Here is a 26,058-nt window from a genome sequence, read left to right on the forward strand (position 1 = left end):
CAGCTAAATCTAACATAAATACAAGAAAAGGAACAAACGTGGCATGCCCGGCCTCCCCGACAGCATCTTCCCAAGCAAAACAAGAGAACAGAAGGATGAACACGCCCCGTGCTCAATGAGCACGGGGGCGTGCCCAAGTGTCAGCAGAAAAGACAAAGTTGTAGAAGCTTCTATTGCCCACCACGGGGTTGTGCTTAGCGAACACGGGGCCATGGTCAACTCTAAGATTCGCAGAATCTAGGGAAATCTTGATAGTACAGATACGCTCCTACACACGGGGTCGTGCTCAGCGGACACGGGGGCGTGGTCAACTAATGTAGACAAACTGCAATTAATGAAGAAAGAGAAGGAGGATGGACACGGGGCCGTGCCCAATGGACTCGGGGTCGTGCCCGAGCTGTTGTTCAAGCTATAAATAGGGGTGCTTGGCTCATTTGCAAACCATCCCTTGGCACACCACCTCTCTCACACTTCACCCACCACCCACCACCATCACAAGACCATCATCCACCACCATCATCCATCATCCATCATAGAGTGTGTGAGTCGTCTCGGGATCCAAGCTTGATCATAAGAGTTCTTGACAATCAAAGGCCATGTTTGCCTAAGTCTCTTACATCACTTGGTGAAGGCAAGTGTTTAGTGTAATACTTTTTATTTTTAATCTTTTCGCACTTTTTATTTGGTTATGTATTAACGACTTTAATAACTAGTTTCTTATGTTGAAGGTGATTCTTCCTTATCGTTTGTCCGTGGTGTCTTGGCATTATTTTACTGTCTATATAAAATAAAAGATTTTCACCATTCATATCTCCACGGTCTATATGGAGATATGTTGGCTACCTGGTAGGGGGTTAAATGAATGGTTTGGTAAGAGTCTTGCCATTGTTCAGTGTATAGATCCTGCAAAGGACCTGGGTTAAATTTAGTAGGACCTCCTCCAATACTCACAGGTATTGGATGGCGGGGGTCCAAACTCTTTGATCCCCTCATAAGTAAGCTACTATTAAAACTTTAACCCGGCTACTTAGGACTGTATCCCTGCTGACTCAGACTACTTAGCCGAGGGTAACGTCACCTTCAAAAGAGGGGCCTACCACAATATGCATTAATAAATTAATTAATTATCTTTCAATAATCCGACCCTTTAGGATTGTATCCTTGCTGACTCAAACTACTGGGTTGAGGGTAACGTCACCTTCAAAAGAGGGGCCTACTACAATAACTAAGATAATCTCTTAAAAAGTGCAAAAGTGCTGAAATAATCAAAGGTTACACTACACACGTGTCGGATCCAAGTGATTCATCTTGTCTATCTGTTTTTACTTTTATTTTATTTTTCAGCATTTTAGTTAGTTTTATTTTTCTAGTTTAAACACCTTTTTTCTAACTTTTGATTTGATTAGACATTGAGGATAAACCGGTACTAAAAGCTCTTGTGTCCTTGGACGACCTCGGTATCTTACCAACACTATACTACGCTCACGATGGGTGCACTTGCCCATATGTGTGTTTAGTGTTAGTAAATATCGTGTTTTATAAATTTAAAACTTGGCTAAAAAAGTGCAAAAGGGCTTAAAATATATACCAAAAATATATTACACTACACGCACATCAGTTGCATCTTTCAATTTCTTGCAATCCAAAGACTTGTGTTCTTTGGACTTACAGATCCCACATCCAATAGGCTTTAACTGCGACTGCTACTGTGATTTCGATTCAAATCTACACTTCCCAAAGTGATTTTTCTTGCAGGTTTTACATTTGGGTTTCTCACCAGACTGCTGATTGTCCTTTTTAAACCCAGAACCCTTCCTATGATCTGAGTTCCCTTTTCGTTTCTTGTCGGAGCGATGAGAATTCTCATCCTCCCGTTTTCGTTTTCCTTCCTCGGAAGTTTTGGCAGATCTATTCCTGACTGCATCGAGTGTAAGAGATAGAGACAGATCTACCACTGACCTGAATGTGGTAGGTCTGGATGCTTTCACATTTCCCTTTATTTCTGGAGCTAAACCTCCAATAAAACGTGCTATGCGCTTCGGTTCCGGTGTGACCAAATAAGGAACCAATCGGGACATGGTGTTAAAGCTCGTAAGATACGCCTGACAATCCAAGTTCTTCATGACCAGAGTCAAGAAGTCGGTCTCGATTTTCTCAACCTCATGTTGTGGACAAAAGTTTTCCTTGATCAACGCAACAAATTGATCCCATGTCAAATTATACAACGGGATCTTCCCTGTGGCCTGGATTAGGGACCTCCACCAAGCTAAAGCTTCACCTTTAAATGATTGTGAAACAAACTTCACTATATCTTGTTCTGCACAACCACTGATATCAACCACTGTATCCATCTCATCGATCCAAGTCATACAATCAACGGCTCCTTTCTCACCTGTAAAGTCCCTTGGCTTGCAAGAGATGAAATATTTGTAGGAACAGTTCTTAACACGTGGCTCCTGATTGAGCACGATTCGTTTGGATGGAACGCTTCTTTGGTTCGACGAATGATGAGAATCGTCTTTATGAGATATATGAGTCTTAGAAGGTGGTTTCGTATGAGGTACAGATTGGGTCTTGCTACGAGTACCACTTGATTCTTTAAACTGTCTGTCCATGGCTCGAGTGACTGCATTATCAATCATAGCTTGTAAATCTGCACCAGCTACATTAATCCTGGTGGTATCATTTCTCTCCCAAGGGTGACTGTTAACCTCTTCTGATTTAGACATGCTGAATCTTGATTGCTATAAAACAATTGACAATATTTTATTCAGAGGTTATTATGGAATCATCATTTTTGATGACTCATTAACCATGGCAGATATAAACCATATTGGTTAATTTGTTAGTCATGTTAATTTAGGATTTTTATTATAATTTATCCTCAATTATAGATCATTAAAGATATTAGAGTGGCACAAAAGGCCTAGTCACAAGGACAGTTTTAAATTATAAGCCATGATCTTATAAGATCGAGGCATTAAGGTTTGAATATAGTTCATCACCTTTTCCTGACAGGGAGTCGTAGACTACAATTGTCTTTTGTCTTATTGGACAATGAATATGGCCTGTAGGCACTTCATCACTAATGGATGTTTTTAAATTATTAGTCAAAATAAGGAATTGGAAGAATCCAATGTAAGGATGACTAGTGTGATTTTATCGAATCACATTTGCCAGGAGTGCTAACATGTTTATAGATGTTAACAAGGATTTAAATCTTAGAAAGGTTTTACCATCAGGGCCATGTCTAAAATGACATATGGGCTAGGTTATACCTTCGAGATTTCCTTTCAATGTTTATTGGCAGATCAACTATAAAATGGAATGGTATTTTGATTTATTTCATATAATATATTCATACATATAATGACAAATGAAATTTTAAATTAAAACATTCCATTGAATTGAAAGAAGTACCTAACTGCCCTAAACAGGACTTTAAAGAAACAACATTGTCCACACAGGGACTAAAATAAGAAATATTAGTCCTCGCAGGGACTTAATACAAAAATTAAAATGTCCAAGCAGGGACTTGATTGAAATTTAAAAATTACAAAACAAATAAATAAGGATTTTAATAATCCCTTTTCTTCTTCCCCTTTATTAGGTTTGCCAAACCCTTAAGTAGACCCTGGCGGCTTCTACGCTCCTCCTGTACCTGTTGCTCCACCTCGTGCAACCGTTGAAGGATTTCCTGCTGCTGTGGTCGTTGGATCTGTGGTGGTTGCGGTGGCTGCTGCTGTGGAGGTTGAGGAGGTGGTGGGTATTGATACCCATATGCCGGGTACCCAGTTGGGTACGCAGCTTGAAAGGGTCCTTCGGGGTGGAGAGCATTGTAGTTCACCGCCTCGAGGTACGGGTCAACATTACGGGCATTGTAGTAGTTGTAACCCGAGTAAGCTTCCTACTCAAACGGGTTATACGCCGCTGCACCGGCGTAAGAAGGAATCGGGTTATCATAACCCATTTGTGGTGCGGGTTCGACTAGCGCAGAGTCGACTTCAGAAACTGGGTTTGAAGGCCCACCCATTTGCGGGTCTTTGTACAACGGCGGGTAGTTGCTGTTGCTTGAGTGTTGGGGGGGGTGCTGAAGTGGAAACCCCCACGCACGGACATCCGTGCACCTGTTCTTCTTTGCCTCGGTGGTTCTAGAGGCAGTTGCTGTTCTTGCTGTGGCGGTGGTGGTGGCGTGACCGCCTGGAAATGCAGGTCCTCAGAAGGGACCTGATGGTGTGGTGGTGAGTCATGGTGAGAGAGAGTGTACTCCCACTTGTATGTGGCCCATCTTTCAGCAAAAATGTCTGGGCCCCTGTATGGCGAACCATGAAATGATGATCCGCTGGATATCTCGATGAGATGCGTGGGCGTCCCAGATGGTGGCATTTCCGGATCGGGATCTTCATCCGTCTCCATGTCCTGCATTTCAGGATAGTGGTCAACTGGTCCCAAAGGGTTTGGACCCTCTGGTTCTTGCACCTGGTTCATCGGGTTGAATCGGCTTTGGAAAAACGGGGTCGGGTTCTGGAAGGAACTGTGCGAATCCGATCACTGCAACGGGATGAATGAATGATGCGAATCTTGGTGCTCCTCGTCTTGTTGAGGTCCAAGCAAGTGATGATAAGACAGGGAGGAACTGAGCGAGACAGAACGCCTCGCAGGCTCTAAATAAGTTCTCCAGTCCTCGTGAGGACTAGAGCTAAAGTTCGATGATGGAGTTCGCCGGTGGGATGGCCCGGCTTCGTATTCATTCCTTGTTAAAACTGGGGCCTTTCCCCTTCCACCTCGGCATTTGACACGTGGCGGCATATTGTCTTTGTTCCTGTCAAAACAAACAAAAGAAACAACAAAAAGAAAACAATTAAGATTAGGATTAGTCCTAAGTCATTTTCCTAGACTCGGAAGTCAAGGAATGTGCAAACTGTGTCATTGAGGTTAAACACAAATGGCTAGTGTTTAATTCACTCAATTTTGGCTCTGATACCAACCTGTCACACCCCGATATTTCCACGTATTACCGGTGGGCCCGGTGGGGAGTATCGTGACGTAGTTGATATCATCATAGTCAAATAATCACAGTTTAATGCACACCGGAAGTCTTAAAGTAATATTACAAACCGAAATAAAAGTATAATAAAATATTACACAACGGATTGTAAATGGATCCACAGGCGGATCTAAAACAGAAAGAAACATTGTTCAACAGACTTAAAGTATTAAAAAAGCTTGCAAGACTCTTTATTTAATACTCAGAGTTTCCAGCCCATTACGCGTAGTACCTGCACTTAACCTTTTTGAAAAATACGTCGGTTTACACTGTTAAATACAATTAACTGACTCTTTTGAAGACTATTTATAAAAATTGATTTGGATGCACAAGGCATAAAATCTTTTATAACTTGGGACAATTACTTAAAAATAATCTTGTATACAGATTTACAAGTTTGTCGTCCGTTCAGGACCCGGTTAGAAGAGCCGGATTAGAATAATAGACACACCACAAGTATAGGCCCACAAGAGAATGAGATACTGTTTATACATACGCAATTGTCAGGTGTATGCCTACACCCCGTGCTTAAGTCGTGGCCATTTCTAATGAATGGGCCGAGGATATCCAGGACATGGTCATTAACCCCCCAAAGGCATTGCATCAAACAAGACAGGTTAAAACGGGTTATGCAGTTTATTAATCACAATCCGATTAACTGATTTCATACCCGACCAAGCGATATTATTATAATACCGTATCCCAAGCCCGTATAACGGAAAATAAGTTAAAAGTATTTACCTGAGCTAAAATGTAATTTTATTCTCAACCGTATATCAAATCAGCAAGTACAAGTAGCTTTTACTGGGCTCCTAATATAGAACGAAGGTTTTAATAACCTATTAGACTCCTAACGGGTCTTATTTAAGTTATAACTTAGACCGGTTAGTTTTAAAGAAAGGTTACGGTTCAAAACGCAAGATTAAGCGAAGACCGGATTAGAATGTGTTTTAGACCCAACAAGTATGAAGACTTGTATAAAATGGGTAAACTAAATACATTCTAGATTTTGAAGTAAAAATGATAAAGTTTGACCCGTTTCCGCTAATTTTTGCAAACTAGTTACATAAACCTTACCGAACGCGTATATGCATAACGGGTAACCAAAAGAGTCATGAACAAGTTCCACAAGTTAATATGCTTTAAATATGTTATGATATCAGTAGGATATCTTCCATTATGCCCAAAACGAATTTAAAATCAATTTAAGCCCTGTAGGGGTATTTTGGTCATTTTAAAGTTTATAAAAGAGGTTAAATAGCAATCTGAGGTTCTGGTCTAAAATAATCAGTAAAAATATTTTTTTAACAAGTTATATCAGTAAGATATCATACATATGTGAATTTTATCATTTATGGTCAAACTATGTACCGTAGGGGCATTTTGGTCATTTCACATATGCTTTAAGGGTTAAATTTGGAAATCTGAGTTCAAGACTTATACTTACTGCTAAAGTATAAAAATTTATTTATAACATCAGTAAGTAACAAGTCTTAGGTGCTAAATATGGTTTTAAACCATACTATGCGCCTAAATCGCATAAAAGTCGGTATTTGACGATATTCGGGTTGTTTAAGGAAATCTTGGATTTTGATCAGACTCTACTTTTAAAAATAATTTATTTAATGCATAAAATCAGTAGAAAAAGGTTTGATATGCAAATGATGCATAAAACTCATTTTATTAACGAAAAGGGCATTATCGTCAATTACTGAGTCCATGCAAGAACTCTATATTATGGTCAGTATAAAATTTGATAAAATTTCCAAAAATCCATATATGTTATATCTTAATAGTAGGTAGTAAGTTTGGTGACCAAAGTTGAGTTTAAATATGAGTTATGCCAAAATGCCGTTTAATTAACAAAAAGCTTTCGTTTTACGATATTGCGCATAACTTCCATTTTAGACCAGAAACTGATGTCAAACTTTTAGGACATACTTATAATTCAGAAATAAAGATTTTTTTTCCTCTCACATTTTCAAAAATCTTGTTTTAATGATAAAAGGGCATAATGGTCAATTTTAAGCAAATAACGGAACATGCATGTAATCTATGATTTCTAAGGAACCATGTAGTATAACTTCAGAGAGTTATACTAGCATATAATATGGTCCCAAAGGAACCCTAAGGCATAACTAATACTAAGCTAAATTGGGTCAGAACTGAAAGTCAAAGCAAAAGTCTACTTTTGCGACTTTTGGTTGCGAACAGAGCCTAAACTCAGAATTGTCGGGTTGAACATGCCTAAACATGTTCTTATATTATTTACCAAGTTGTTTAAGTGATAAAATGTAATTTATAACTTCTACATTATCAGTTATGATGTATTTTGCAAAAACTGACTCGTTTGACTTTCCTGTTAAGTAGTTTGACCCGACAATTGACCAAGTAAATGTGATAATTAGGAGGTGTCCTTTATAGGGTTTAATACCTACATAATTACCAACACAAAGCCACTTTCAATTTGAATAATGGCTGGACCGTTAGTGATTAATCACAAAGTCAAAGCAGAATTACGCTAACTTTGACTTTCGGTTTTTAAACTAACAAAAGCTTAACTACAGAAGCTAAGAACACTTACAATGGTCCTTAGCATGAAAGTTTGAACTATTAGAGCCTCTTTAAAGACCAGGTTGTTCCAGAGAACTTGTTTTGAGAGTTTGTTTGAGAAATTCTATTGAATGTGCAAGAACAAATGAAGAAGTGAGGCCTATTTATAGTGATTTCCACTTCACAAGATCAATCCATGTGTCCTCAAGTGTTTTGTGATGTTAACATGTGTCTAGTGGTTTAGCAAAACCGTTAACATGCAGCTGGTTTCGTTCAGAGTTGCAGAAAATCTCAAAAGATTGCAGGTTGCGGAGCTGGGCAACTGCCAGTTCTGGCTGGACGTCAGTCTTCGTCGCGCCACGCGCCAGACCAGGCTAGACCTGGCGCGCCACGCCACGCGAGGGGGGGGGGGGCATTTTCAAGTTGTTTTGTTTTGTTGCATGTTCCGCCCCTGCACTTCCATTGTTCGATAATCTGACATTTTCAGCATGCATGGTCAGTGTAATCAGGTATGGGGTGTTCTAGGGAGTGTAGCCATGCATAAGGAAGTTTTGGATTTGTTGAAAAAGTCTCCCGAGACTAGAATTGTGATATTTACACTTTTAACCCCTATTCTTGGAAACTTCAATTTACATCACAATTTTGAACCGGATCTTTATGAAACTTTTTCAGATATACATGAGAGTGTAATAATATATTATAAAGCTTTGGGAATTTTAAAAGGCCTTTCAGAGGTAAGAATTAACATGTTGACACTTTTAACCCCTGTGTTTTGTAACTTTTGATTTTTAAGCACAAACGACTTTTAGTGTCCGACAATTTATTCAATAACAAATACGGACATTATACAAAGTCATTTAGAGGCACAAGTTTGGCATGTTGATGCTTTTGATCCTTCTAATTACATCTTTACACTGTTTGACAGTTTTAGTCCCTCAAGATATCTCTAATCACGATCAGGGTTTATGACACGTGTCACCACTGTATTGGACATGATTTTTGCGAGGTGTTACATCAATAAACACAACACAACTCGACCCTTAACTCAATTGCAGCCCATACCTAGTCAAGGGCCCAGTCAAGAAAGCATTTAATAAGAATTAGGGCTGGTGTGTAAATGTGTAGCTGAAGTTTAGGATCAGTTATCTCTATTTATGTTTTTTTATATCTCTTGTTCTAGTTTAGTTTGGAGAATTATGAATGTTTACGTTATCTAAATTGGGGTATCTATACCTTTGTTCTTGGAGATTAACCCATCTCGAATCAGGTCTTTTATCTTATAATATTTAAGTTTCCAGCAGTTAAATCTATCAGTTACGTTTGTTAGATTTCTGAGTTCTATCAGGTTACCTTTTAAAATTTTGTGCCACTTTGATGAACTTGCTAAGCTTCCGGCTTAGACGTTATGTATCATATGCATATTCTATGATACATGACGTCTAAGCTAGAAGCTTTGCAAGTTCATCAACCTGGTACCTTAATATTGTATAGCACATTGTGTGTGTGCAGCTGTGCATGCCTTATTATAGTCGGGTGTTGCCAAAGAGACATCATCCCCATTAATGTACACCAGTCCATCCGTCGCACTATCTCCCCCCCCCCCAGCCCGGAGTGGGATCACTCCGGCGGTTGGGAGGACCGTGCACTATCCCCCCCCCCAGTCCATCCGTCGCATCATATGAGTGTATGGGCCACACGATCTGTATGATTTGGCCCTCATACGACCCACGTGACCATTTTTTCGTCATATCATATGGCTCATATGACTGCCATATGACCCTTTTTGATTACTTTACAGACCATCTATGGTAACAAAAAACTCACAAGACAAGTTATTGATGTTTGAATAGAGTGTTAGTGGTGTTTGTATAGTTATGCCTTTAATTATTATATTCAAATATAGTTTAAAAAGTTTATCATTTCTAAAGTATTTTTTTTATTAGTATTTATCAAATAACAAGTTTTGATCGTCATAAGTACCATGGTTCACATAAAATATACTAAAAACACATAACAATTAAGAACTAAGAACAATATAATATACTAGTAATGAAAACCTTCATTCTTTAGGACATGCCTATCATCTTGTGATTCCTTATTACCAATTGTAAGATTCTTTATTACCAATTGTGTCTAAGTATTCGCTTTTTTATGATAAATTCTAGTACAGCCATTAAACAAATGATGCGATCAATATAATAATAAAAAGTATATTAGTTAGAAGAATATAATATAAAAAAACATATAAAAAAGTAATGAAGCCCGTACTCTTTGAATGTAGCTTATCTATATATGTATTCATTCAAAAGAATATTGCTAATATGTTTATCTAATAGTATAGTTATCAAAAGAATATTACTTTATCTGATACTATATCTATATGTTAGTATGTATATCAGATAAATTTTATCCTTATAGCAACAATGAAAATCTATGTAGTTTTGAATGACACTTTATACTTATAAAACTATGTTTTAAATTAAAATCTAAAAAACAATGGAAATAAGATAAATATTAAAACTCTTGTGTTGTCTAAAGTTTTAATTTTTTTTTTTAAAGAAAACAACTAGAACTATAAACAAATCAAATGAGACATGTGTTATGTCTGTTCATTTAACTTTAACTGAACAAACAAATAAATGAACAAACATGAACGGATTCTCTTGTTATCGCCTGTTTAATAGGAAAATAAATTTGTTCGTGTTTATTTATGTTCAAACCTAAATATTCTAAACCCTAAATATTCTAAACGAATACAAATTAACAAACGTAAATGAAAAAACAAAAATAGAAGCAAACAAAGAAAATGTATGTTTTCTTATTCGTTCCTTAGTCAATTACCCAATACTTGATTCTAAAATTGATTAATCTGGTGGGGATTACTTCATGATGGCAATTGATATTACTAATAACAAATAAATCAACAACGGATATAAATAAACAAACATAAAAATAAACTAAATAAACGAATATAATGTAATATTTGGCTTTTTGTACGATCAATAATGTCTAATTTGTCTGTGAGGAACTCATGAATTTGTTTTTTGTTGTCCTGGTAGAGGCTTCCAAGGAGGTTGCTCATCCTTGTATTGCTCTCACCTAGACACACTTAACTATGAAGTTCTCCTCTCATCCACTAATATTAATCCCAAAACATGTTGGTGATTTAAGAGACGATACATTCCTTATGAACCAAGAATCTCTTTTATCCATAACCAATGTGAGATTTGTATAGAGTGTCACATATCAATGGATGTCCATGTTAGTAAATTCATGTACGTTCGTTTAGTTAAATTCATTCATTTTATTAGACTGTGGGGAGTGGAGGGGCTTGGGTTGGGGGCATGAACTGACATGTATCTGCCACGTAGGCAGTGTGGGCTCCGCAACTCAAGCCCCAAAAGGTAGAGGAGTGGAGGGATTTGAGTTTGGGACATGAGTTGACACGTGACACTAGTTTTTTTATACTTTCTTTTATTAAATAAATGAATTAAATTTATAAAAAGATATTTATATTAATTTAAAAAATAACAATGACAATTATACTAAAAAAATACATCAAACTAAATAAAAAAATACATCAAATAAAAAAATACATAAAACATAGAACTACTACATCACATATGTTTAATTATCATCATCATCATCATCATCGGGGTTGTATCTCTGAACAGTCCAAATATGTTTAACCAAATCCACTCGAAAGTTATGATGCTTTGTTTGTTCTGGATTTCAAATCTATTTAATGTTCTCGCATCATCACTAATGTCTTTGTTATTTGATTGCCTCTCCTCCCCAAAGTATTCGCAAACTGCACATCATTCATCCTCTAAAATCATGTTGTGTAAAATAACGCACTCGTACACCATATTTCTTATTTTTTCTTTGTCCACCAATCGACATGGCATGCTCAAAATGCGTCATCTTTTCGGTATAACACAAAAGGTTCGCTTGATGTCTTTGCGTGCCGCCATTTGAGCTATGTTAAAATTTGTTCTCTTTTCATCTAACGTTGTATCCCGTGAAAATGATTTTACGAACACAACATACTCAAGGTAAATACCATCCGTTAGATAATACCCGTACTTGTATTCGACCCCGTTTACAAAAAAAAAAAAAAAGATCCTTTTTGTCTAACATCGTTTATAAGATCGTTGAAAATAGGCGATTGATTAAGAATATTTATATCATTATGTGAACCGAGCACACCAAAAAAAATGCATACGAAATCCAAAGATCTTGTGATGCAACCACTTCAAGCATCATAGCCGGTCTTCCATGATATCCACTCGTGTATTGTCCTGGCCATGCGGTTAAAAAAAATTCTCACTCCCATTTCAAAAAATCTAAATACCAAGCATCCGAAGAAACCATGTCTTTCGTCACGCAACTCCAAAATTTGTTGTATGTCACTAAACATAGGGTTTCTCAAATATTTTTCTATATATAGTTTAATGACATCTCACAAAAACTGTGAAGGGTTTCCCTAGCTGTTCGTGCCGACATCTTTAAATAGTCGTCCATTGTGTCGGAACTAGAGCCATAAGCCAATTGTCTAAGCGCGACCGTGACCTTTTGCAACCGGAGAATTCCAAATCACCACGCGCATATTTGAAGTATTCATATTTGTTCTCTAAATCATTTGATATTCTTAAAAATAAGTTTCGACTCATACAAAAACGCCGCCTGAAATTTTTTTCATCATATGTTGGTTCGGGTGAGAAGTAATCACGTACCAATAAATCACGGCCGGCTTGTCGTTCGCGACTTATATATTTTCTCCGTTTGGTTTGGGAACCCCCTTCATGCTCATTTTCAACAATAGCTTGTACCACTTTCTAAACGACTGATAATATCAGTTCCGTATCGTCGTCTGATGATGATGACAAAATAAATTCGTCATACGAATCTAGCGAACTTAAAGATTGCATTTTGTTTTTCTTTTGAGAGTGTGTAGATATTTTGTGGAAGATGTTTTGTTTGATTGGTTTTATTATATATATACATATAATAAATATTTTACTTTTTTATAGTTACCCGTTGCTAACGGTCAAAAATTCACCAAACAATCAACACCCTCCATCTAACCCCCAGCCCCGCCCCACACCCAACCTATTTCCCACGCCAAAGGGGCAACACCCAAACTCAAGCCCTAAGGGGATGGTGTACAAGGGGTGGGTTGTATTTTCACGCCCAAACCCAAGGCACACTCCCCATAATCTTAAATACCATTTATCGAAGAGTTAAATGTCATTTTAGTCCCTATGGTTTGAGCAGTTTTGCCAGTTTAGTCCAAAGGTTTCATTTTTAACATCTGGATCCAAAAAGGTTTCATCGTTACCATTTTGGTCCAACTGACTTAACCCCATCCATTCACATCTGTTAAGTCAAAGGCAAGCTGGTCATTTATATATTTCTATTTTTCTATCATGTTTATTCACCTCATTAATAAACACGTATATATAAATAGCCTTTCTTTATACTCTTTTTCTTTATACCCTTGACCAAAATTTGAAACACATACTCTTTCTCTCTCTACTCCCTCTCTATACCTCCACCAACTGCCGACCACCATCACCGGACCACCACAACTATCACTAGGAACCGACCACCACAACCATCACCACCACCCAACCACCATGGAACCCGCCACTACAGCACAACCAGATCCAGAACCCGCCACCACCACCCCCATTTTTGACAGTTGATTTGTGCATCAAAACCCTAGATCTGGGTCAAATCACCGGCAACGGCTAGGTCTTTTAAGCCGGAACCCTAGCCGCCAACCCTCGGCTCTCTCTCTCGGTTCTGTCTTTATTAGTGGGGCATTGATATTAGGTGTAAACAGGTAGAAAAAAGGAGGGTTGGAGATGGGTGGTAGTGGTGTGGTGGTTGTGTTTTAAAGGGGTGGATATGGGTGGTTGTTTTTCAGAGGGGTGGAGATGGGTGGCAGTGGTGCGATGGTGATAATGGTGGGTGACGGTGAAACGGAGATGGGTGGCAGTGGTGTGGTGGTTGTGTTTTAGAAAGTGGAGATGGATAGTTGTGATGGTTTTGTACTAGATTTTTTTTTTTTTTTTTTGAAAGAAATAGGGTATAAAGACAGAGGGAGGAGAGAGAGACTGAAAAAGGGTATAAACTTAAAAAAAATAAACATTTAATAAAAACAATAGACAAAATGACAAAAATACCCCTTAACTAACTGAGAAATATGGATGGAGTTAAGTCAGTTAGACCAAAATGACAACGATGAAATCTTTTTGGATCCAGATGTTAAAAATAAAACATTTGGACTAAACTGTCAAAATGACACAAACCACGTGAAACAGTTCGTTGAACTTTCATTTTATTAAAAAAAAAAAAAAAGAAAGAAAAGCTATGCCCCCTACCTAACCTAGGATTTAAAATTTGCAACAAATCAATCTTCACCAACAACTACCTTCCCAATTGGCATCATCCTCCTTCATCATCATCTAGGGTTTCAACTTTCATCCTCCAACAATAAATTCCGGTAAATCTTCAACTTCATCACTTCACTCTTCAATGTTTTCCAATCAAAACCGTTTATTATTGCTCAATTAAGTTAATCCGATACTAATCCGTTTTCAATTTTCGATTTGAAGTTAGATCGAAGTTTCGGTTTCCTAATTTATAGCTAGTTTCACTAGTTTTTACTTGTTTTAATTTTCCAGTTTTTAGAAATTTTGTAATTGATGTTATCTAGGGCTTGGATTTGCTGTTTTGTAGTTGTGTATAACTAGATCACCTGCTATAATTGAATGAAAAAGTATTATTTGCAGAAATTAACTGTTCTGTTGTTATATCACTGTGTGTTAAATTGTATCCATCCATAATTTATTGAAGAAATTATTATTTTAATTTTTTTACTATTATGCTTGTTGAGGAATTTTCACTTTCTTAAGTTGATTCCATCGTTTTCGGATAATTATTGCTTTTAATTGACTAAATAGTAATCTTTTTCCGCTTTAAGAAACTCTGAAATGGATATGATTTGAGGTGTTTGGATTTGCTTTCTTGTAGTTGTGCAACTATTACTAGATCACTTGCTAAAAATGAATGAAAAAGTTTTTTTTTTTTTTTTAATTTGATTTTACCATTTTAGTAAGAATTTAACTGTTCTATTTGCTAAATTGTATCCATAACTTATTGTAGAAATTAATATTTTAATCATAATTCTTATGCTTGTTGAGGAATTTGTACTTTCTTAATTCGATTCCATTGTTTTTCTGCCTTATTTTTAGTTTTTAATCGAATGAATAGTAATTTTTTCCACTTTAAGAAACCCTGAAGTTAGTAAAATTTATATGTTAGATCTGAAACTAGTGTTCGTGCGCCTGTAGGGGATACCGATTTCTTCCATGTTGAGGTAGGACTTCACCAAGGGTATGCATTGAGTCCGTTTCTTTTCACGATAGTGTTGGACGAGCTGTCTAGGTCGATTCAAGAGACAATTCCATGGTGTATGCTTTTTGCAGATGATATTGTGTTAGTGGTAGAGACTAAACAGAGCCTGAATGCGAGGTTAGAGGAGTGGCAAGCGGCTTTAGATGGAAAAGGTTTAAGAATTAGTCGCTCCAAGACTGAGTACCTTTATTGTAATTTCAGTGGTGCTGGCGATGGCGACGACACTCAAATTACTATTGGCGGTCAAGGGGTTCCGCAGGTTACTAAGTTCAAGTATTTAGGATCGTTTGTACAAAGGGATGAGGAGATATGATGTAGCACATCGCATCTAGGCCGGTTGGTGTAGGTGGAGAGCAGCCACTGGGGTTTTGTGCGACAAAAGGTTCCCAACTAAATTAAAGGGGAAATTTTATAGGGTTGCGATTAGACCTGCTATGTTGTATGGGACAGACTGTTGGTCAATTAAGAAAGCACAAGCGCGCAAGATGGAGGTAGCAGAAATGAGAATGTTAAGGTGGATGTGTGGGCATACAAGGTTAGACTGGATAAGAAATGAGGATTTTAGGGAAAGGTTAGGAGTAGCTATTATTTCAGATAAGATAAAGGAGGGAAGATTGAGATGGTTTAGGCATGTGAAGAGAAGGCAATTGACAGCACTAGTTAGAGCAGTAGAAGGCTTAACTGTGGAAGGGATGAGGAGTCAAGGTGGGCTCAAGTTGACTTAGGATGAGCGGATTAGGAAAGATTTGCTAGAGTTACACCTCTCTGAGGACATGGTCAGGGGTCTATGGAGATGTAGGATTAAGGCAGATGTTCAGCGTTTCTTTATGGTCTAGGCGGATTTTGCATTGATTGTATTTTTCATATATGTTACCTATCCACCACTTCTTTTGTTATTTAGTATTGCTCTTTTTAAAGATATGTGTAGTTTCTCGCTTTTCTACTATATGCCTTTGGTGTCGAGGGTCTCTCTGGAAGCAGCCTCTCTATCCTTAGGGATAGAGGTAAGATGTGCCTACATCTCACCCTCCCCAGACCCTACCAATAGCGTTGCTATTTGTGGGATTTACTGGGTACGATTGATTGTATGAAAAAGTATTATTTATTTGATTTAGTTGCATTTAACTGTACTATTTGCTAATTTGCATCCATAAATTACTGCAGTAATCATTTTTTTTAATATTTCTTGTTATGCTTGTTGAAGTATTTTCACTTTCTTAATTCTATTCCATCGTTTTTCTGGCTTATTTTAGTTTTTAATTGACTAAACAATAGTTAATTTCCACTTTAAGAAACTCTGAAATTAGTGTGATTCGAGATGTTTGGAATTTATGTTCATTGGTTGCACAACTAGATGGTTATTTTCAAATTCTAATCCAAAAGTAAGTAACAGAAAAAAGAAAAATTTTATATTGACTTTAGTAGCATTTAACTGTTCTATATATTAATTTGCATCCTTAACTTACCGCAGAATTTGTACTTTGTCTGTAAGTGTGCTTTCTATCAGTGGATGACTTATGCTTGTTAAAGAATTTGCACTTTCCTAATTCGATTCGATCATTTCCAAGCTTATTATTGTTTTCTATCGACTAAATAATATTTTATTTCCACTTTAAGAAAGTCTTAAATTAGTATGATTTCAAGTGTTTGGGAGTATTTGTTCTATGGTTGCACTTGCACAACTAGATGATTATTTAAATTTTAATCTAAAGTATCAGAAAAAAGAAAAAAATTATATTAAGAGTAAACTTCCGTTTCGCTCCCTGTGGTTTGGTCACTTTAACGGTTTTGCCCCAAACCTTTAAAAATAGCCATTTTACTCCCTGATATTTTGGTTTTGTTGCCAATTTGCTCCCTGCGGGGAGCAAAATGGAAAAACAAACAATTTGGATGGAGTTAGAGGCGGGGAGCAAACTAGCAAAAAAACCGAAACATCAGGGACTAAAATGGCTATTTTTAAAGGTTTGGAGCAAAACCGTTAAAGTGACCAAACCACAGGGAGCAAAACGGAAGTTTACTCTTATATTAATTTTAGTAGCCTTTAACTGTTCCATATGTTAATTTGCTTCCGTAACTTACAGCAGAAATCAAAGGGTAAAACCGTCATTTGAGATCCAAGATGGAGGATGATAAACGGCTCGATCTCAGCTTATCCCTACCATGCGGCAGACCATCTGCCGCCTCAAAAGGTAAAACCGTCATTGGTTCAGACGTTCGGGTGGAGGAAGCTGATAATAGGGGTAGCAAACTAATCGATGATTTCAAGAACTTTCTAGATGGTTCTAATCATAAAGAAGAGTCAACTATCGTCTCTCAGAGAATTCAACAGTCAAAACCAGAGGAAAATATCGTATATGATCTTTCAAAGGGACCGTCTAATACGGAGACAGGTAACAAACGTAAAAACATGTTTGATGAAATTAATAATCAAAAACGACATGAAAGAGACAACTATCTTGCTACGTTGCACATCAAACCACGGACCCCGCATGTCTCGATAACCGCGGATGACGCGTCAGCCGCTGAAAACGAGGATGTGGCAGATTCTGAAGCTGGTGATGTGTCAAAAAGATCTGAGTCAACTGGTGTTGACTTGCAGAGTCAAAGGGCGTTTACTATTTCATCGGAAAAAGAGCTTAAAGTTGGGCATGTTGTGTCACATGGTGGAGTATTTCCGGGTCAATCCGCAAATGTTATGAATTTGCCTTACTCGTTATCGGTCAAAGAGTCAAACTCTATTCCGGGAAGTCAACAGCCTGTGATTCCTGCAAACTTGCCATTGATGTTTGGTTACACTCCGGTCCAGGTGGCGACTGTAACTCCAGCAGGTAAATCTGAAGCTCTTGTTTCTAATTTTTTAACAATTATTACTTTCAGCTTTGATTTTTATTTTGAGTAAAATGCCATTTTCGTCCCTGAGGTTTGGCCAGTTTTGCGACTTTCTTCCAAAGGTTTGTTTTTCCGCATCTGGATCCAAAAGGTTTGAAATCTTGTCATTTTCATCCGGCTCGTTAACTCCATCCATTTTTCTCTGTTAAGTCAGGGTTATTTTCGTCTATTTTGTTAACTTAAAGTCAGGGGACTCGGCTTTTATTTAGTAAGGGTATTTGAAATGTTAGTACATAAAGTGAAAAAGACCGAATTGCCCTTTAAGTTAACAAAAAAGACGGAAATACCGTTGACTTAACAGAGAACAATGGATGGAGTTAACGAGCCGGATGAAAATGGCAATATTTTAAACCTTTTGCATCCCGATGCGGAAAAACAAACCTTTGGACGGAAGTCGCAAAACTGGCCAAACCTCAAGAACGAAAATGGCATTTTACTCTTTTATTTTTGTCATATAATCAGAATTCTTTATTTTTAATTTTTAACATTTTCTTGTCATATATTTCAAAATTATTATAGGTGTGACACCTGTAAACACACCGAAGCCGTTTGATAGGGCAAAGGGTGACAATAAAAGGGCGAAAGAAGACGGGCCATCTATGCATACAGAAGTCGACATGAAGGGTACAAACGTAATTGACCAGTCACAGCCCGAAAGATTTCCTCAAGAATACCCTGCTATAAGGCCCGGTATAGCTGCAGAACTTAAATTTGGAGGAAGTGGGTCCTCCCCAAATCTACCATGGGTTTCCACAACAGGCCCGGGCCCAAATGGGAAAACAATTTCAGGTGTTACATATAAATACAGTGGGACTGAAATCCGTATCGTTTGTGCTTGTCATGGGTCCCACATGTCACCCGAAGAATTCGTTCAGCACGCTACCGAAGAACAACCCAATCTAAACGGTGCGCGTGCTGGTGGGGGTGCGGGTTTACCACCATTTTCTAGTAGTAACCCTGCTGCTTCGGCTCAGAATTGATCGAAACCGTTTATTTTTTAATCTGGCAGTTTAGGTTAATAATAGTGGCATTTGATGCGAATACAACGGCTTATGATTTTGTCACTCGTGTGATAAATATAGTTATATAGCATAGGTTATCTATTCATAATAAGCAAGTTGTATGTAATGCATTGGTATTTCTTTTTAACCCATTTATAGTTAGATGGGTCAGTTTGGGTTCCCTGTCAAGTGTGAAGTTAATTGAGTACTATTAAGCATGTAAAATAACCAAATCGGACACGAACAGGGCATGTTTGTGTTTGTTCAGTCAACTTTAACCACATAAATGAACGTACACGAACAGTTATATGTGCGGAAAAAAGATTTTTCTTTTCATGCTTGTTCATCAAGAACAAATCTTTTAACTAACTAGATCTCATGTAACTAGTTTTGTTGCTTAAAATTTTGAACAATTTTTTGTAATACTTGAAGTACAATTTTATTTTCTATGGTTGTCTCTTGATCGCACATACAATCCCTGAGTGCCAAAATTGACCATTCCCGTCGTCGTGGTTGTCGATTTGGGTCAATAACGTCCTTGTTAACAAAATTCGTTGGTTAACCGTTAGTTGACAACCACAGGGACGTTATTGATTCAAATTGAAAACCACAATCATACGATTAAAAGGTGTTATGAAGACTAGGGTAAAGATCAAATAGGAAGTTAATTTTCGCTAGGAAGGATAGGAAGCAATCTCAGCCGTTCATCTTTTTTTAAAATTTTTGAACGCGGGGGCTTTTTCGTCTTTTTACATTATCATATCTTCGTTCTAATTTATAGATTCTGTTACTTCTTTTCATAGTTCATCACTCTCATAACAGAATTGAAGATTCCATTAACCTAAATCGCCATCGATCGCAAATTCACCTCTTTTCAAACATTAATCTTCTTTCGTTTGTCAATTCGATAACTTCAATGTCTTCGTCAGACTCTGCTGGTATGTTTAGCTTCAATTTTGAGTTATTTTTTGTTATTTTTGTCCAAATTTCATTGTTTTACGTTTTATAATTCGTGTTTCTGTAATTAATATTTGATATTTCATAAGTTTAATTGCTATTGTTGTATAATTTAACATAATTTGTTTGTTTTGTTTCTTCATCATTTTATTGCGTTTTAGTTAAGAGTTGCGTTTTATGATATTAATTAACTTATATGCATACAAACTTGTAGTTTAAGATTTATGTAATATAAAGCTATATAAAGCTATAACTGTTATTGTTGTACAATTTTTGTTTGTTCATCATTGGATGCGTTTTACTGAATGTATTGCGTTTTATTATTTATTTGATAATAGTTCATATACAAACCTTAAAGGTCTGTATTTCTAAATTATTATTAACATATTTTGAGATTTAACAGTAAATACATTATTATATAGGTTGTATTGCGTTTTATGATTTTTTGTAAAGTGTTTCAGATCACATGATGCGTTTTACTGAATGTATTGCTTTTTATGCTTTTATAAACTTTAAAGTTTTGTATTTTTAAATTTTTATTAACATATTTTTAGTTTTATCAATAAAAACATTATTCTGTAAGAGGTATTGCGTTTTATAGTCTTTTTAATTGTTTCAGATAACATTTCCAAGTGGGAGGAACGTGTATGCATAAACAGTGGAAGAAAGTTTTTCAAACCTAAAGTCAGTGGATCTATTACACCTGCTGTTGGAATGCTTTTTAAGTCATTTGATGAGGCATTTGCATTTTATCAGAGATATGCACTTGCTGCAGGTTTTTCTGCAAGAAAAAAATACCTCTTGGAAACATGTTGGTGGTTTAGTAAAAATAAGATATATTGTCTGTTCAAAAGAAGGATTTCATGTTAGCAAAGAAATAGATTCTGGTTCAGTTGAGAATAGTAAAAAGATTGTTAGACGTAATAGAGGTTCAAAAAGAGTTGGATGCAATGCTCATGTGAAACTAATATTAGAGAACAATAATATGTTTAAAATCTACTACTTTGAAGAAGAACATAATCATATCTTTGTTGAAGATGAAGATATTCATTTCTTGCCGGCTGCCAGAAGTATCGATTATGTAAAAGAAAGTTTTATATCTGGATTGTCTGCAATCAATATTGGATCTGTTAAAGCATTCAATATTATGAAAACAATGTATGGTGGTTTTGGTGAAGTTGGAGCTAGTAAAGTTGATTGTAAGAATTATAGAAGGGATTTGAATCTTTACATCGGAGAGTATGATGCAGAAATGGTAGTTAGGCGTCTTATTAGGAAGAAAGAATGTTGTCCTGGTTTCACATGTGATTATGTTATTGGTGAAGATAGAAGATTGAAAGGACTTTTCTGGGCTGATGAGCAATCAAAAAAAAAATTATACAGTGTTTGGTGACATATTTGGTTTTGATGCTACTTATAAATCAAACAAGTAAGTTTTTTTGATTTATTGCGTTATATATTCTATTGCGTTATATATCCTTTTCTAATTTTTCTAATGCTTTTTTAATTTGTTTTTTATTCAGGTATGATTTGGTTTTTGTACCATTTACTGGTATTGATAATCATTTTAGGAATGTCACATTTGGTGGTGCATTACTTGGTTCGAAGACTGCAGATTCGTATAGATGGCTTTTAAGATGCTTTGTTAATGCTTTTGGAAGTGAGCCTAAAGTTGTTGTTACTGATCAAGATGCTGCAATGAAGAGAGCTATTAAGGATGTACTTCCAAGAAGTAGGCATAGGTTATGTATGTGGCATATATGGGAGAAATTGAAGACAAAGGTATTAACTGCGTTTTATGATATAACAAACTGCAATTTTATAATTGTTTTATTATTGCGTTTTATGTATTATACAATAAGATCCTCTAACATTATTATCAATAGAATTACAAAACAATTGCGTTTTACAATCAATGCATTATGTTTATCATTTTCAATATATTGGTTTTTAAATTATTGCGTTTTATGTTTAATGATTTTATAACTTTTTATTCAGGTTGGTCCTGTTTTGTCAGCAAACACTGATTTTAATACAAGAATGACTCATGTTGTTTGGAATGATACTATTATTCCAGAAGATTTTGAAACTGAGTGGCATTCAATAATGTCTACTTTTGGATTGGAAAATCATGAGTGGTTAAAAGACATGTACGATCTTCGATTTGATTGGATTCCTGCTTATTACCATGGAGAGGATTTGGCTGGGCTTATGCGTACTACGTCAAGATGTGAAAGCGAGAATTACTTCTTTGGTCAGATTTGCAATCCAAGATGTGCACTTGTTGAATTTTTTCACTCATTTTGAGACTGCAATGGATATTCAAAGGCATGAGCATAGGAGGAATGATCATGATACAAGGTATATTGAGTGTAAACCCTGGAGTGACTTTGTATTGGAGAAACAAGCATCAGAAATATATACCCAAACAATTTTTAAGGATATTCAGATTGAAATTGATGCTGCTATTACAAAGTGTACGTCAAAGTCTGTTGATACTATGGGTGATGTTCAATATTTTGAAATAAAGGATTTCAGACAGCCATGCACTTCTTTTTTCAAGGTATTTTTTTAAATTTATATTGTTTAAATATCTATTGCGTTTTATTTTTCATGTTTTATTGCGTTTTAACATTATATGGTCATATGGTTATATCTGTATTATATTTATTATTCATTGCGTTTTATATTACATTTCACTAATTTTATATAACTTTTTAATCTTATTTACAGGTGCAATACAACAAAGAAGAAGATGGTTTAAGTATAAGTTGTTCTTGCAAACGGTTTGAACAATTTGGTATATTGTGCCGCCATATATTTTACGTATTACGGTATGAGGATATAAGTGAGTTTCCTAGAAGATATGTTCATAGAAGATGGATGAGAGATGTTGTTTCAGTGGGATCAAATCATTCCAATATTCGATTTGATGAAATTGGTAGGAATAGTGAAATTGATAAAGTTTATAGAGAAATCGTTGTTGCAAATGAGTATGTTGTTAATAGGCTGGTTGGCGATTTAGATGAACTGTGTCGTTACAGGGATCATATTAAAAGTTATATTGATAAAGCGGATGAGGTTATGGTTGCTGCGCTGCCTCCTAGTCGCAAAGAAAGATTTGCTGATATTGGAGGGAACATAGAAAAATCAGATTCTATGATTCGTGTCCCGATCAAAGTAAGGACCAAAGGATGCGGTGTACAAAAAAGGATCAAGTCTAATCGTGAGATTGCAATTCAGAAATCATCAAAGATCCAGAAATCGTGCCGTGTATGTGGTGGAAAAGGACATAACAGTCGAACATGTAAAGATAAGGTTTCTTCTAATGCTATAGGTTCTAGCAATGCAATGTAATTATGTATACAAATTCTGTCAATATCAGAAATCAATAAGTAAAAAAAAATTGTCATTGCGTTTTATGATGTATAGGTTTCATCTCTTTTTGTTACTACGTTTTGAAATATCCTTCATAAATATCAGTTTGTTTTGTTTAATTGCGTTTTATGATAACAACAATATATTGTTATTGCGTTTTATACATAGAACAATCATAACAAGAAATGCAAGTGGTTATCATAAACCTTGCGTTTTATACATAGAACAATATATTTTAAATTGTTTTTTTTATTATTGCTTTTTATTGTAACACAGATCATATATCAAATTAAACAAGAAATGATGAGAACCCTAAGCTTCCATCAGGGATTTCCAAATCACTTATCATCTTTTTTTGGTTATTCCGTTATATACATAGAACAATACAATATACTTTAAATGGTATTTGTTGATTATTGCGTTTTATTATCATACAGTTCATACATAAAATTAAACAAGAAATGCAATTGGATATAATAAACATTGCGTTATATAGATGATGATAGTTTTTAAACCCACAAACATGATGTTTTCAAACCACAAAATTAAAGAAAAATTACAAGCATGATCAGCTTCATGGATCAAAGTTTGTTTCTTCATCGGATGAGAACCCTAAGCTTCCATCAGGGATTTCCTCATCACTTTCAGATTCAACCCAAAGTTCAACCTGTGAGACTACTGCGTTTTGGAGCTTCTCTGCAAATTTGCTACCAGAGTTGTTGATGATTGGTATTTCAGATAACTGATTCAAAAAGTTTAGATCCTCACTGGTAGATATGTCCTTTGGGTCATACATCTCCACTTCACCATCGTCCCAAGTCACTGAAACTTTGAAAGTTTCCTCAATGAACTCCCAAGATGTAACCTGGGCATCTTCAGTTGCAGTTTGATTCGGATCACCATATCTCTTGTGTAGAATTCTGAACAGTGCGGCTGTTTGATTTGTGTAACAAGAAGGTGGTATACCTATTTCGTTCATTCTTTTCAAAACATTTTCATTGCAGTTATGAAGAACAGAAGCAACGGAATGGTATTTTATTTTTTTCCCATCAAGGAATTGAAGAACGAAATTGCCTCTTTTAACCCACCAAACTGATAGTTGTGGATTAGCCATTTTAGGGTTTGTGTGTGTTGGGTATTTGGTGTATTTTTGGTGTATGATGAGAGCAATGTGAAAATAGTTTAGGGTTTCTGTTCTTATATGTTGGTAGAGGAATTTGAATCAACTGTTTTAATAATAAAAATGATTATTATTTTTTTTTTTGAATTGAATGTTCAATCATACACAGTATTTGGTATCAGGAATCCAAAAGGCTTTTTAAGGCTTTTGGTCTAATCAAATGTATCAATTTCTATCATACAATATTCATATATTGTATATTATTTTATTTTTTTATAACATTTCGTTTTAGAAGATTATAATATATTATTTTTATTATTGTCCTTATTGTAATTATGTTTTTAATTTGTTTTTTGTGTTATAAAAATTTTAAAAAAATTGCATTGAGTTATGAATTATATTGCGTTATATGTTTGGAAATGAATAATTAGAAAAAACATTGCGTTTTATATTCAAAACATATTAAAATTAAAATTGACAATGTTGAGTTATAGCATACTATTAAAATGTTGCGTTTTATAAATTGTATATATATTTTATAAATTTTTTTCAAAATAATGTTTAAATAATTTTAAAGGATACATATTTCGTTTTAAAATAACAAACAAATAAGTGCATTTTAAAAATATCATCAAAATATTGCGTTATATGAAAAAATATTGCGTTTTATAATAAGTAGCATTTCTAAATCAAAGTAACTAGCAAGATCAAGAAAATAATGAGTTATATTAAAAACATGCTAAGTGAAAAAACATTGCGTTTTATAATAAGTAGCATTTCAAAATCAAAGTAAACCAGCAAGAGAAAGCCTGTATTTAATCCTATCTAAACTAGTGTCATAGGATTGTTTTTTAAGTTTCGCACTGAGGTCTCGAAACTTCTTTGAGTCCTCAATTACATAATCTCTTTGTTCGTTGATTTCGTGCAATAATATCTTCGCGATGAACTTTCTTCTTAAATCTTCAAGTTGTGCGGTCTGCTTGTTGACTGGTTTTTTGTTTTTACCCCTTGCAGGTTCTTCATACTCCACGTTAAACCCACAATCCCATTTTTCGACCGGTTCTCCATGATAACATTCCATATGACGCATAGTGAATATACCATAGTCAATGCCATTATATTGTGTCCTCCATTTCATCTGCATTCTAACAGGGGTTATTCCCTTTATATCATCTGCTTTTTCATGTCCAACAGATTTAAGGTAAGCTGCCAAAGCATTCCTCTACAGAAAAAAAAACAAAACAAAAAGATTAGGTGGTTTATATTTGTGTTTTAAAAGCATAAGTAAGAATACTTACTGTATTTTCAGGCACATCCCCATATTTAGCTTTATTTGTTTCTTTTTTGGCACTGTTGTCAATGATGAATATTTGTTTCTCTTCAAGATTGAAGGAGATCACAAAGAAATGTTGTATATAGAGAATCGGGACAAGGATAATTTTAAAATCCTTTATGCTTTTTAGCTTTGCACCTTGAAGAATTTTTTCTATGTTCATTGTGAATGCTTCTATCATCTTTTCTTTATTTGTTTCTTCCTTATCATTCAAAGGAAAAGCCTGCATAAAATTAATCAAATTAACATATTATTGTGTTTTATGAAGTTAATAAAACATACAGCTGCGTTTTATGAAGGTAATAACAAATACAGCTGCGTTTTATAAAACTTCATTCAAACAAAGTAAGCATTG

At 35.6% G+C, this 26,058-nt stretch overlaps 3 protein-coding genes across 5 annotated transcripts; all 3 read left to right on the forward strand.

Moving 5' to 3' along the window:
• Window positions 1-13,975: 13,975 nt before the first annotated feature.
• LOC110928537 (ninja-family protein mc410) lies at window positions 13,976-19,182 on the forward strand. Of its 3 annotated transcripts, XM_022171548.2 has the most exons (4): window positions 13,997-14,111; window positions 14,962-14,987; window positions 17,110-17,853; window positions 18,434-19,182. In XM_022171548.2, exons 3-4 carry the CDS (start codon window positions 17,145-17,147, stop codon window positions 18,892-18,894), a joined length of 1,170 nt encoding a protein of 389 aa, XP_022027240.1. In that variant the 5' UTR covers window positions 13,997-14,111; window positions 14,962-14,987; window positions 17,110-17,144; the 3' UTR covers window positions 18,895-19,182. The 3 variants fall into 3 exon arrangements, with proteins under 3 accessions (XP_022027236.1, XP_022027237.1, XP_022027240.1); XM_022171544.2 differs by lacking the exon at window positions 14,962-14,987 and having other exon boundaries at window positions 13,976-14,111; window positions 17,107-17,853; XM_022171545.2 differs by lacking the exon at window positions 14,962-14,987 and having other exon boundaries at window positions 13,978-14,111.
• Window positions 19,183-21,007: 1,825 nt separating this feature from the next.
• On the forward strand, window positions 21,008-22,216 carry LOC110927498 (protein FAR1-RELATED SEQUENCE 5-like). The gene is made up of 3 exons (XM_022171092.2): window positions 21,008-21,301; window positions 21,396-21,654; window positions 21,871-22,216. The coding sequence occupies exons 1-3, from the start codon at window positions 21,228-21,230 to the stop codon at window positions 22,177-22,179; spliced, it is 642 nt and encodes a 213-aa protein (XP_022026784.1). The 5' UTR covers window positions 21,008-21,227; the 3' UTR covers window positions 22,180-22,216.
• Window positions 22,187-23,229, forward strand: LOC110931145 (protein FAR1-RELATED SEQUENCE 2-like). The gene is made up of 2 exons (XM_022174550.2): window positions 22,187-22,435; window positions 22,606-23,229. The coding sequence occupies exons 1-2, from the start codon at window positions 22,187-22,189 to the stop codon at window positions 23,227-23,229; spliced, it is 873 nt and encodes a 290-aa protein (XP_022030242.2).
• The last annotated feature ends 2,829 nt before the right edge of the window (window positions 23,230-26,058 follow it).

This window comes from Helianthus annuus, chromosome 3, assembly GCF_002127325.2.
Source record: "Helianthus annuus cultivar XRQ/B chromosome 3, HanXRQr2.0-SUNRISE, whole genome shotgun sequence".
Lineage (NCBI taxonomy): Eukaryota > Viridiplantae > Streptophyta > Magnoliopsida > Asterales > Asteraceae > Helianthus > Helianthus annuus.